At 46.2% G+C, this 13,481-nt stretch overlaps 1 protein-coding gene across 1 annotated transcript in view; it reads right to left on the bottom strand.

Moving 5' to 3' along the window:
• LOC310963362 (E3 ubiquitin-protein ligase HECW1-like) overlaps positions 1-13,481 on the bottom strand; it is a 49,914-nt gene that overhangs the window by 20,602 nt on the left and 15,831 nt on the right. Inside the window, exons 5-9 of the mRNA XM_083936141.1 lie at positions 10,531-10,606; positions 9,053-9,222; positions 3,252-3,394; positions 2,827-2,927; positions 467-1,461 (exon numbers count right to left, since the gene is read on the bottom strand). Coding sequence (XP_083792267.1) covers positions 467-1,461; positions 2,827-2,927; positions 3,252-3,394; positions 9,053-9,222; positions 10,531-10,606 — 1,485 coding nt within the window. The remainder of the gene's footprint in view (positions 1-466; positions 1,462-2,826; positions 2,928-3,251; positions 3,395-9,052; positions 9,223-10,530; positions 10,607-13,481) is intronic.

Below are 13,481 nucleotides of genomic sequence, written 5' to 3'. Positions count from 1 at the left end.
CTCAGTTAATTAATGATGGAAGTAAATAGAAGTTCATGGCAATGAAAAAGAAACGATAAGGACCGAACCTATATGGAGCTTTGATAAGATTAGTAGGTATAATGGGAATAATAACTTTCTTAAATATATTTGGAGAGCCCTGATTTACAACCACAGGAAGGAAGCAGACTTTGATGTGTTCTGAGTGAGTGAGCTGATATTTTTCCTGTCCTGAGCCAATAGGATCTCTCTCTCTCTCCCTCTCCCTCTCTCTCTCTCTCTCTCTTTCTAAAATGACCTATGATTGTCTTCCGAGGTCCCCGTCTGTTAGATGTTCTAAAGCCTGAAAGCAGAGCCAGGAGGAGGTGCAGAAGTCCAGTTTTCTCTCAAAATACTTCAATAACAATATGAAGAAAGATTATTATGGATTTGTTTAATACAGTTGGGGCTATTCCACCCACCTCTGAACCTCCATAACTGTCTGTACCTGAGAGGGAGACTGCGTTGTATCTTCCTCGTCCTCATCCTCCTGCCCCTCTTCCTCTTTGGAGGTTTTAAGTGTTGGCGATGAGCTGTAAGTGTCTTGGGTGGTGCTCGTATTCTCTCCCTCCCCGTTCTCCTCCTCCTCCTGGCTGGGAACTCTGTGCTGGGCCGAGGGGAGACTGTGAAGGAGGTGGTGAATCCGGATGTAGTGGGATCGCGGCGTCTCCGGTTCGCCGCAGGCCGACGCGATCACCGTCTCTAGCTCCGACACGGGGAGGGAGCAGGGGCGGGTTTTGCGGCGCGAGGGAGCGTGGGAGTTGCAGTTTGAGAAGAAGGCCTGGCAGGTGCAGGGGACGCCGCTTCGTTCTTCGCCCTGTGCCGCCTCCTGTGGGGCCCTTTCAGCTTGTTCGACAGAGGCCTCTTGGGGTGCGATGTTTCCCTCTGTGACGACCTCCGTAGTAGCAGGACCATTATCCCCAGACACTACTACAGGACTGTCTGAGTCTGGCTTTTGCAGTTCCCCCTCAACCTCCCTTTCCTCTACGGTGACCTCCTCCTCAGCCTGCGGTGCAGACTCTGCTCCCTGCTCCCCCTCTTCCCCCTCATGCTGCGTCTCCTCCCTTCCTCCCTCCTCTCCGCCGTTCTCGTCCTGCTGTTCCGCCACGGCCCCCTCCTCCTGCTCCACCTGTGGCTCTGCAGACGGGGGCTCCTCCCTCACTGTGCTCTCCTCCTCTGCAGTTTCTTGCTCCTCCGGCGTCGCCTCAGCCTCCTCAGTCTCAACAGGACGGACCTCCTCAGGCGCGGAGGCTTCGACCGCGGAGGCCAGAGCAACCGAGGTCTCAGGGTCGGGAGGGGCGTCCAGGGGGAGGTCAGGCATGTCGGGTCCCACGCTTAGTGTGTCATCATCATCATCAGGTGCGTCAGCGGCGTGGTTGTCATGTGCTGCGTTTATCACCTCAGGACATGCTGACTCAATGACCAAGGAGATCTCTTCATCGTCTAAAGAGGAACACATGGAGAGGTTAGATGTGCACTGGACTCGCTTTTGAGAGTTTTGTTCCATTGGATTGGGCTATTTTTTAAACTTTTGTTTGTATTTTCACTTCACCATGACATACATGCAGTAGAATTTTGATATTTTTCATAGTTTACAGCACAATACAATACACTGTACAGATATTCACCCCCTGTGAACTTTCCCACACTTTTTCAACCAAAATTCAAATGTATTTGTGGTGTCATCTCATCTCATCTTCATCCGCTTATCCGGGGTCGGGTCGCGGGGGCAGCAGCTTTAGCAGGGGACCCCAAACTTCCCTTTCCCAGGCCACATTAACCAGCTCTAACTGGGGGATCCTGAGTCGTTCCCAGGACCAGTTGCGAGATCTAATCTCTCCACCTGGTCCTGGGTCTTCCCCGAGGCCTCCTCCCAGCTGGACGTGCCTGGAACACCTCCCTAGGGAGGCGCCCAGGGTTCATCCTTACCAGATGATCCTGAACCACCTCAACTGGCTCCTTTCAACACAAAGGAGCAGCGGCTCTACTCCGAGTTCCTCACGGATGCTGAACTTCTCCCCCTCTCTCTAAGGGAGACTCCAGCCCCCCTCCTGAGGAAACCCATTTCAGACGCTTGTACTCGCGACCTCGTTCTTTCGGTCATGACACAAAATAAAGGGCTGTTTGGAATTTCTCTTGAAAGTGAGGAGGATACTAGAAATAAGAAACCTGCCATCCAGCTCTACCTTACCTTTTTATATTTCATGTTCATTCTAAACAAATATTTAATGATCTACCATCAAATACGACAGGAAGTACATGCATGAATAATAAAATATGTGTAAGAAAACAAAGGAAAGAAAGAAAGCATACCTTTGTTAGTCCCTCAAGTGGAAATTGAAGTTGTTATTTTAAACATTACACACACACACACAGGCCCGACATACACACATACACACACACACAGGCCCAACACACACACACACACCTGTACACATGCATTAATGGAGAGATCCATTAATTGTCCGCTCTGCCACGTCCCTGCCTATGTTCAAAAAGCACCTCAAAGCATTTCTTATCACCAAGTCCTTTGACCCCTAACCCCCCGAATTGTTAAGCGACCTTGGGTACCATGAAAGCCCCTATATAAGTTCAAGTTATTATTATTATTATTAGTATTATTATGTCAGAGCGAGGGGGCAGGGGCACTGGTGAGCACCCAAACTGGCCCCAGCCATCAGTCCACCTCCGTGTGTTTTTATCGTTTGACATCACAATTTAAATCATTTTCCTTTAGAGAGACGGTCGACTAAAGGAAAGTAGGATTGCTACTAGGTCTACTGCTAGATAGCATTATGCCTTATGTACCTGGGTGAATAGAGGAGGTCAGCTCAAAGCGAAACTGCAGCTGGCCGCAGACATGATCTGTTGGCAACCTGCGACCCAGCGAGTAACTCACTACCCGATCCCTGCGGACAGAAGACAGAGACGGACAAAGACAAAGAGAAAGAGAGAAGAGTGTGTGAAGCAGACGTGTAGGGAGAGACAGGAAGACTAATGGGAGAATAAGTGAATATTTAATGAAATCACAGCTAGAACCAGATGGTCACGTGAGATTTAAACTGTAGACAACGACTCACATCCTTCCTTTCCTCCACTGTCTACGTGGGAAAGCCCCCGCAGCTCTACACACTTGAATCATCCAGAACAAGAGTAATATTCGGACTGATGACGACTTCCCACACCTTACGCATGCAGTCAATAAGTGTGTATAGTGTGTGTGTGTGTTATACCCGATGGCGTGTTTTTCCAGCAGCCTCTGGACAGGGACAGAGAGCTTCCCGAGGAAACGCTTGATGATTGGTCGACTCTTGGCAAACTTGTCCTTCACCTCGATCTCCAGGACGTCAGTGGGCAGAGACACGAAGCTAAACCTCTGGAGAGACAGACAGAGGAGAGAGCAGCATGGAGATGAGATCAGATAACACTCACTAACACTGGACAGGGATGACGTCTGATAGTCGGGTATGCACTACAGTTACTGTGCAGACCATAATATCTGTTTGCCGTTAGCCTTTAATTGACTAAGGTGTAATAAACAGTGACTGCTTATTTACCTGCACGTATGTTGGACTTTATGGGGCTACTGCAATCTATTCCATGTATCCCCAAAGCAATTTCAGTCAAAAGCAACTGGACTTGGTTATTTGTCGAGGTGCTGTTGAGCAAGGCACCGAACCCCCAACTGCTCGGGGCGCCGGTCACTTGCAGCCCCCTCGCTCTAACATCTCTCCATTGGTTGCATGTATATAGGTCCTGTCTGAGCATGTGTGTGTATTTCGGGCTTCGTGTGTAACATGAAAAAATAATAATAGTGAAAATTGAATTTCCCCATTCGCAGGACTAATAAAGGGATTCTTCTTCTTCTTCTTCTTGTCTAGGAAGACGTTTCACCCCTCATTCAAGAGGCTTCATCGGTTCATGTACGCATCTGACCAGGCTGGGACTGGACCAGGACCAGGACAAGGACCAGGACCAGGCTAGGACCAGGACCAGGACCAGGCTGGGACTGGACCAGGACCAGGACCAGGACCAGGCTCAAATTGCTTTGGGGATAACGATGATCTGGAAAAATGAGAATATTCCCAGGCTCAATCTAATCCATGCAATAAGACTAATGACTGCTATTTCACACTCAACTTTATGCACTTTTTATATTTACTTGATATTTTTGTGTGTGTTTGTCTTTGTTTTTAATATGGCATCTCAGGTTTGCTCCAAACTAAGTTTTGTTGCACTTGTGCAGTGACAAATAAAGTATCTATCTACCCACCTACCTACCTATCCATCCATCCATGTATCTATCTATCTATCTATCCATCCATCCATCCATGTATCTATCCATCCATCCATGTATCTATCTATCTATCCATCCATCCATGTATCTATCTATCTATCCATGTATCTATCTATCTATCCATCCATGTATCTATCTATCCATCCATCCATCCATCCATCCACCCATGTATCTACCTATCTATCTGTCTATCAGTCTATCTATCCATCCATCCACCCATGTATCTATCTATCTATCTATCTATCTATCTATCTATCTATCTATCTATCTCTCAATCTATCTATCTATCCATCTCTCTATTTCTCTATCTATCTATCCATGTATCTATCTATCTATCCATCCATGTATCTATCTATCCATCCATCCATCCATCCATCCATCCATCCACCCATGTATCTACCTATCTATCTGTCTATCAGTCTATCTATCCATCCATCCACCCATGTATCTATCTATCTATCTATCTATCTATCTATCTATCTATCTATCTATCTATCAATCTATCCATCTATCCATCTATTGAATTGCAGTGGCAGTAACAGTCGACTTGAATAGCTATCCTCTCATAACCTTGCTACTGTGACTACAAACAGAGACTGTGCATCATCGGCTGTGTCTGGTTATTGGACGTAAACATGTTCTTTTGTGTCCTGTGATGTTTAATTTGCAATCCGAGTTCTGGAAGACGGATGAAAAAAGGGAAAAGGAAACACGGATGGGTGTGTGGCAAGAGAGGAGAGGAAAGGAGCAGGAGGAAATTCAATGCATCTGGTTGGTTGCATGGGATGCGATTTTGCTGCTCAGACGACAGAAAAGAGGGGAAGAAAGGGGAAGAAAGGGAAATCAGGGCGCAGGGTGATAAAGGAGGACGATATAAAGGAGTCACAGTGAATAATTTACAAGATGAGCCAGAAGGCAGCCAACAGAGAAAACGTGTGTGTTTGTGAGCGGAGGGTGTGGAGCAAACTCGATAAAGAGGGTGAGATTGCGAAAGAGAGAGAGATAGAGAGAGAGGGGAAATGGGAGTGGGAGGAAGAGTGTGCTGTTATTAGGAGCAGAGCACAATGTTCATCTTTAGGAGTGAGATGAACCTTTAGAGGACTGGAGGATGGAGCGGGGAGGAGAGGAGGGGTATGAAGAGAGGAAGGGGTAGGAGAAGCAGAGGGACGTCCAAATGAAGCTTCATGAAGCATCAGTTGTATTTGTTAAGTCCACTACACGAAGCTCTTGGTCCAAAGAAAGAGGCTCAATGAACGGTGATTCAGGGCGCACTCACACTGTCCATCCGTACCATGCCTAAACAGGTTTCACGGGTAAAGTCTAGTTCCCTTGACCAGTGTAAGTGCAACCGTACCGCGTCTAGGAGCTGTACGCTTGCCGTCCACGGCCCGTTTGGGAGAGGTGGGCTTTAGTAAAGCACGTTTGCACATGTACGAGCACGAGCATGAGGCAAACATATTGTACCCTGGGGTGCAGAAGGATACTGAATCAAGCCCACACAGAAAAATTATTCCTGGACACTAAACTAAAATCCAGCTGTCAAAGAGGCAACTGCTAGAGGGAGACTGTCACCCAAGCAGCCAACACAGCTTCTCTGATATAGGCATGTGATATTGACTCTCTATATTTAATCATTTTACGTTTTGAATTAATCTCAAATCCAAATTAAAAAGCTTCTTTAAAACACCTTCTCGACTTGGGAAGAGTACAACTCTTACTCAACAAACCATAGCAAATCACTAGAAGTCAATGACAATAGCCAAGGTCAACACTGATCTAATATAAAGGCAGATGGATATAAATATAACCCTACATTAATAATTCAAAAGAGCTTCTATTAACACCACTATTTATAGAATAAACTGTATCTGCAGTAGTGCTATTCTGATCCAGTGAAAACACATGGATGCAGGATTGTCTCTTAAAGCTGCACAGCGCTCGGCTGCAGTATGGAAAGTACACCGACTGCACCAGCGTGCTATGGAGCCCCATTAGAGTTATACGGCACATAACTGCCAAGAAAGCCGAGCGCCACTCAACATGGAAGCTGTTTGCGAAAGGAAAGTGGCTTTGAGCTGAGTGGAGGCTGCCAAGAGGGACACTACATCAAATCAGTGTATGGAGTCTTCTGAGGGACATGAAAGGTAGAGACTGTGCTGTGGAGCGGTCTGAGAGAGACACTGCAGTCAGACAGGAAACAAGAAGAAACGTAGAAAAAAGAAGGAGGGACCATGCGCGCACATTTAAAACAATGGCGGCGAAAGGTTCACGTTGGTGTGATGCGGAGGTGGAGTGTTTACTGCAGATTTGGTCGATGAAAAGATTCAAAAACAGTCGACAAGACGCACAAAAACTCCGAGGTCTACGGAAAGATTTGGAAACAAAGCCACGCATCGCCATGACGTCATCAATGCGTGTGACGTGTTACGGCATGATGACGTATAGGCAGCAAGAAGCATTCTCCGAGGCCCAGGTAGTGTGAGTACAAACGGGCCTGGAGGGGGGGACAAGGACCCTAAAGCACGGGGCACGGGACGGACGGACAGTGGGAGTGCGCCCTTAATGCTGCTGAAAATAACAGCAAACCTCTGCAGCAGCATGAGAAGAGTCCCTACACACACAACAAAGCACCAATGGGCTCCTTCCTTTGGGATTGACTTTGGTAATCCACTGTAATGGACTTTACTATGAGAGGAGCTGGTACAGGGGCCAGTAGGTAAGTCTTTAAAACACTCTTTTAATAAACTCTGGGTTCACTAACTACGTTGTTGCTGCTTTGTTTTTGTATTTTTGGTGATGGTGACGGGTTCCTAGTACTCCGTAGAGTAACAGACCGTACAGGCCTACTTCTACCCCTGCTGATACTTACAATAACAGGTTTAAGCAAGTTCAATGTCTCAAGATGTGAATTCTTTAGATGTGAAATAGTGTATGACAGTTGCAGTTAGTAAGATAAAGCATTTAAGGGGTTCGACTATCAATTGAGGGCGAAGTGTAGTCTCTGAAAGCATCTGTAGTGTTGTATTTTAGGTGTGTGGAGACTCTTTTTGTGCATGAGCGTCACCTAATGATACCTGACTCACTGAACAGTTCTTAAAGGAGGAAATGAAAAGCGAGTTACTCCCAAACACGAAGGTAAAACAAAATAAACAAAGACAAATGTGCCTTGAGTTTCATGCATTTATGAAAAAATCACTCCTTACTCAAAGCTTTCAGTCATGCTGATGTTTGTATTTGTTACCGTAAGTAATATATCAAATGTGAAGTGTGAAGGCACTTTTGCTCGTGCCCGTAAACCGCTGCGTCCACACCAGGATTGACTGGCAATGGACTTTTCAGAAACCTCTGGTTTTCCAAGAAAAAAGTCCCTGAATGAGAAAATCAATGCGCTGATCTTGTTTTCCACAGAGCAAACATGATTTTCATGGATGACATCGATCATCCTACTGTACCGCTGAAACCAAAGAAGCTCACGATCCTCCCTTTGCTTTGTCGTACAATTTGCTAAACAAGGTTTATAAGACATTTGTGAAGTTCATGATTTATAAGACATTTATTTATTTTTTCCTTTAAACCAAAAACGAAGATGTGATTTCTAACCTGGGGTCTGGAAGCCACCAAAGACCAAACAGGGTGAGCAAGGCTTTGTCTGCTCTGAGGTTGTCAAAATTAGATTTGCACGTATTAACTAATATCATAATAACACACTTACAGATCCTATATAAGATACTAAAACTTGTCCCCACCCAAAAATGGTACTACTACTAGGCCACACTTCTGTGACCAGTGCTCTCCGTCAGTTTCATCAGGTCAGCTAACTCATCCTGCAAACGTAAACCTTCTGATGACTCATCGTATCAATAAAGGACTTAAAGTTTTATTACACAGCAAAATCATCCCATGGTCTTTTTCGGCACTTACACACATCAAATCAAATAAGCCGTCGAGACAGTTTTCTATCGTTTAACAACCTTTAACGGAGAAATCTGATAACGATATCAGCCGTACGTGGCTAAGGACGCACTCCCACTGTCCGTCTGTCCCGTGCCCCGTGCTTTAGGGTCCTTGTCCCCCCCTCCAGGCCCGTTTGTACTCACACTACCTGGGCCTCGGAGAATGCTTCTTGCTGCCTATACGTCATCACGCCGTAACACGTCACACGCATTGATGACGCCATGGCGATGCGTCTCTTTGTTTCCAGATCTTTCCGTAGACCTCGGAGTTTTTGTGCGTCTTGCCGACTGTTTTTGAATCTTTTCATCGACCAAATCTGCAGTAAACACTCCACCTCCGCATCACACCAACGTGAACCTTTCACCGCCATTGTTTTAAATGTCCGTGCATGGTCCCTCCTTCTTTTTTCTATGTCCCAACAGGCGCACAGGAAATGACGTGCTCACGCTCGTACACGTGCGCACGCTCGTGCTCGTACTTGTGCAAACGTGCTTTACTAAAGCCCACCTCTCCCAAACGGGCCGTGGACGCAAGCGTACCGCTCCTAGGCTTGGTACAGTTGCACTCACACTGGTCAAACAAACTAGACTTAAGCCTTGAAACGTGCTTGGGCACGGTACAGATGGACAGTGTAAGTTGGCCCTAAGTGGTTGAAAAGGTTGATAAAGGAAACAGTACGGACACAGATAATGTAGTTTAAGAAAATAAAAGTCTAAACATAGCGTGGAAATCTACCAACATGTGTGAGAGAGAGAGCATCTACCACTCTGTCCGCGCATGTACCTCTGAGCTCCATTGTGGGTTGACCGTGTTGCAGACCACTCCGGAGCGTTTCTCCTGGCCGTGGTGTGGTAGTGAGGGGAAGATGCTGTGCTTTCCAGGGTGGATGGAAAGCTTCAGGTAGGGGTCTGGATTGAAGAACATCCCCTTCTTCAAACCAAGCGCCTGTAGGTCTGAAAGAGGGGGACGTGGAAGCAAAGAAGAAGAGGGTTATGGAGCGTCACAAAAATGATTGTCCTCTGTTATGATCGAAAAATCTGGCACAGGTTCAGTTCGACACGCCGCTCGATTTGTTATGAGGTCTGTCCTGTCTTTGGGTTTTTGTCTTGTCAACTTCCTGTTTTATTTTGAAAGGTAACTCTCCTATCATTCCAGGTCACTTGCCCTTCCTCTTGTGTCACCGGTCTGACGTTCTCCCCTGATCCATGATTGTTTCCACCTGTGTCTTCCCCTCCCTTCATGTGTATATAGTCCTTGTCTTCCCCTCCCTTCATGTGTATATAGTCTGTGTCTTCCCCTCCCTTCATGTGTATAAAGTCTGTGTCTTCCCCTCCCTTCATGTGTATAAAGTCTGTGTCTTCCCCTCCCTTCATGTGTATATAGTCTGTGTCTTCCCCTTCATGTGTATATAGTCTGTGTCTTCCCCTCCCTTCATGTGTATATAGTCTGTGTCTTCCCCTCCCTTCATGTGTATATAGTCTGTGTCTTCCCCTCCCTTCATGTGTATATAGTCTGTGTCTTCCCCTCCCTTCATGTGTATATAGTCTGTGTCTTCCCCTCCCTTCATGTGTATAAAGTCTGTGTCTTCCCCTCCCTTCATGTGTATATAGTCCGTGTCTTCCCCTCCCTTCATGTGTATATAGTCTGTGTCTTCCCCTCCCTTCATGTGTATATAGTCTGTGTCTTCCCCTCCCTTCATGTGTATATAGTCCGTGTCTTCCCCTCCCTTCATGTGTATAAAGTCTGTGTCTTCCCTTCATGTGTATAAAGTCTGTCTCTTCCCTCTCCCTTCATGTGTATATAGTCTGTGTCGGGGTTCAGTGTCTTGCGCAAGGACACTTCGACATGTGGACCGGGGGAGGTGGGGATCGAGCTACCAATCTCTCGAATGGAGGACGATCCACTCTTCCACTGAGCCACAGTCGCCCCTATGCTATTTTATGTTATACAATGTCTCTTTGTTTTAATTTCTTGAAGCACATTGAGTTCAAGCTTGTCGTATGAAATGTGCTATATAGATAAATTTGACTTGACTTGGTGTTATTTTACCCCTCAGTGTTAGAAGTATCACAGTATTTTAGTAGTTAATATTGTTTTCTGCAGAGACGGCGATAAAACAACAGACATGACATCATTATAAGAGATCTGCAGGTCTAAGGACGGGTCAGGTGAGGACAGAGTGTGTGAAAGCAGTGATTGAAGTGGAGGAGTGAGCCATACAGGAACGGCTGTGAAGAAAAGGACACGTGTGGTTCTCCTACCTGACAGGGAAAAATTAATGAGTCTCCTGTTGCCTAGTCCATGGTTGACTTCAGGACTAACCACTGGCTTTAATACCTGAGGACACAGAAAGACAGCAAGACGTGAGAACTGTCCTCACATGAAGAGAACAAGAACACACACTCGACTCTTCCATCTATTCTACACCACTGTCTTTGCTCCTTTTGCTGGAAGATAAAACTTTAATGATGTCCATGAGAAAAGTGGGTCACTGCAGCCGTATAACGGAACAAAAGCAACGTATAACAGTATACAAGTGAGGATAGGGAACAGTAGTGAGGAGAAACCAGGAGCAAACTATAAAGAAGAAGAATTATTACTTTATTAATCACGCAAAGGGTAATTCAATCTGTTATTAACCAGGTTACACACACACACACACACACACACACACACACACACACACACACACACACACACACACGCACACGCACACACGCACACACGCACGCACACGCACACACACGCACCCACAACCAGTACCTATATACATGCAATTAATGGAGCGATGTCAGTTGGGGGTTCGGTGCCTTGCTCAACAGCACCTTCGCAGTGCCCAGGAGATGAACTGGCACCTCTCCAGCCACCAGTCTACGCTCCATTCATGGGCCACACAGGGACTCGAACCTGCGACCCTCCGGTGCCCAGCTGGGTTAGTCACAATGTTAACTTGTAGAACTGTTGTGTTATTTAATTTCATGCATAATAAGTGGAGAAGTTGTCGCAGCCTGTGTGTGATGCACGAATGCTACGTAGCTTATTGCGCTAGCGTGCACTGTCGAGGCTGGGTGTTAACAGGAGACATTGGGATTACAGAGCCACCAGTCCACACTCCATTCATGGGCCACACAGGGACTCGAACCTGCGACCCTCCAATGCCCAGCTGGGTTAGTCACAGTGTTAACTTGTAGAACTGTTGTGTTATTTATTTGCTAATAGGTGGAGAAGTTGTCGCAGCCTGTGTGTGATGCACGAATGCTACGTAGCTTATTGCGCTAGCGTGCACCGTCTAGGCTGGGTGTTAACAGGAGACGTACTGGTTTGTCTCTCATGGGATTACAGAGCCACTAGTCCACACTCTTTTCATGGGCCACACAGGGACTCAAACCGGTGACCCTCCGGTTCCCAGCCGAGTCACCTATGGACTGAGCATAAATTCATCAGTAGTGTACGTTTGAGTAGGACGTTTACGATGTGCAAACAGTTCTCACCATCTCCCAAACACGAATATGTCGGACCTAACAGATGTGAAATCATGAAAACATCACCGCTGACAACTTTGTGTTCAGGTGGAGAAAAATCTCACTTCCAAACAGCCCTTTGTAGAGCTCCGTTTCAGCCGGCCTGACAGCATCCTGCGATCAATATTGTGTCTTCATTATCCTGACATTGATTCTGCAGCCAGGAAGAGGAGGAGCGTGGGGGATGGGAGAGAGAGACCGAGGAGCTGACGGTGAGGGGAGGAAGTGGAGGAGTGTGTGAATACCGCTGTTATGGCTCAGTGGAAATGGTTAGAGTCAATGCGTTCACATGCACGGCAGTAACATGAAAATGGTCCTTCCTCGGTTAAGTGAATAATCACATTATTGAAGTCTCCCCCCGTTAACATGAGCGGGGGAGAACGGGGAAATGACGGGAGTAACGAGACCTCGGGTACAGTAGGAGGCGCTCCGCCAACATACAGCTGGTTGGAATAAGTCTTTTTCTTCTGGATCACTTCTATTAAAATCAAAAGCGGGAGAAAATGGAGGACTTTTGGACATATTTACAACAGACACGGGTCTTCTTGGTAGTGATGTTTCTTGCCGTGGCAAAGTCCTCCCTCGTTGCGTGTTGTTGTTGCTGCTGCTGCTTTCTAGTTTTTCCTTTTCCGGGTCAAAAGCTGCCGTGGAGTAAGGAGAGGGAGTTCTAACCCACGGAGCATGCGCAGACGCGTAACCCCAATATTGCTCCGGGTACACTGTTTACATGCATGAATACTCCAATTACTGAAGGAGTTATCTAGGCCCATTAATCGGGGTATCATTTTACTCAGGTATCATGTAATGTATGTAACATTGTATGCATAATGATATTACATGTTTTTTAATTCTTAAAAAAAGTTATTTGCTAATGTAAGCACTTTTCTAAGAACCTGTGCAGAGTCATATCGGTGCATAATCCACAGAGAAGAGGTGTTTTTTTTTATTTTTATCTCAGCTCAAAGATTCCCCATATTACCCCCATGTCAATGGCACTTTGGGATGTCAAACTGATCTTATAACCTGTCTAGGGTAAAAAGGCCTTTTTTCTAGTTTAAGAACATGAAGAGTGCACTCACACCTGGCCCAATTGACCAGTGCTGTGCTTAAGCGCAAATCCACAGTAAACGTTCCACCTCTGCATCAGATCACTGCGAACCCCGCCATTTCTTTAAATGTCCGTCGTGGGGAACAGTCATATGTCTATGTTTGAGCTCATGAATGTGCAATGGGGCCACATCGAAGCACACCTCTCTCAAATCTCAAATGGGCCACAGCTTGGAAGCGTGCCTTGCCTTGGCATGGTACAGTTGCACTCACACTGGTCAAGTGAACTAGACTTTAATCGTGCTTGGGTGTGGTAGGAATGCCGAGTTTGAGTGGGTCCTAACTGATTTGAGCTGTTGAACTAGTGGTCGACCGATATGTGTTTTTCAATGGCCGATGCCGATATTTGGAGAGCAGGGCGACCGATGGCCAACACATAATGCCAAAATCATGTTGTTGTTGTTGTTGGATATAATACAACAATTTAAGAAGAAGAAGACACAAAATTGCTGAACTTAAATGAACATATATCTAACATTGTTATTGTCTGAATTGTTTGTAATTAGGTTATGTTCAGGGGTAGGCTAATGTGACATCTTTCAGCATAGTTTGTCCACATTCGGTTGTTGTGTGAACCTGACTCT

The sequence above is a fragment of the Echiichthys vipera genome (genome assembly GCF_963691815.1).
Source record: "Echiichthys vipera genome assembly, chromosome: 21".
Lineage (NCBI taxonomy): Eukaryota > Metazoa > Chordata > Actinopteri > Perciformes > Trachinidae > Echiichthys > Echiichthys vipera.
Note: the sequence above shows the minus strand (reverse complement) of the source record. Positions and strands in the feature narration are given on the sequence as shown.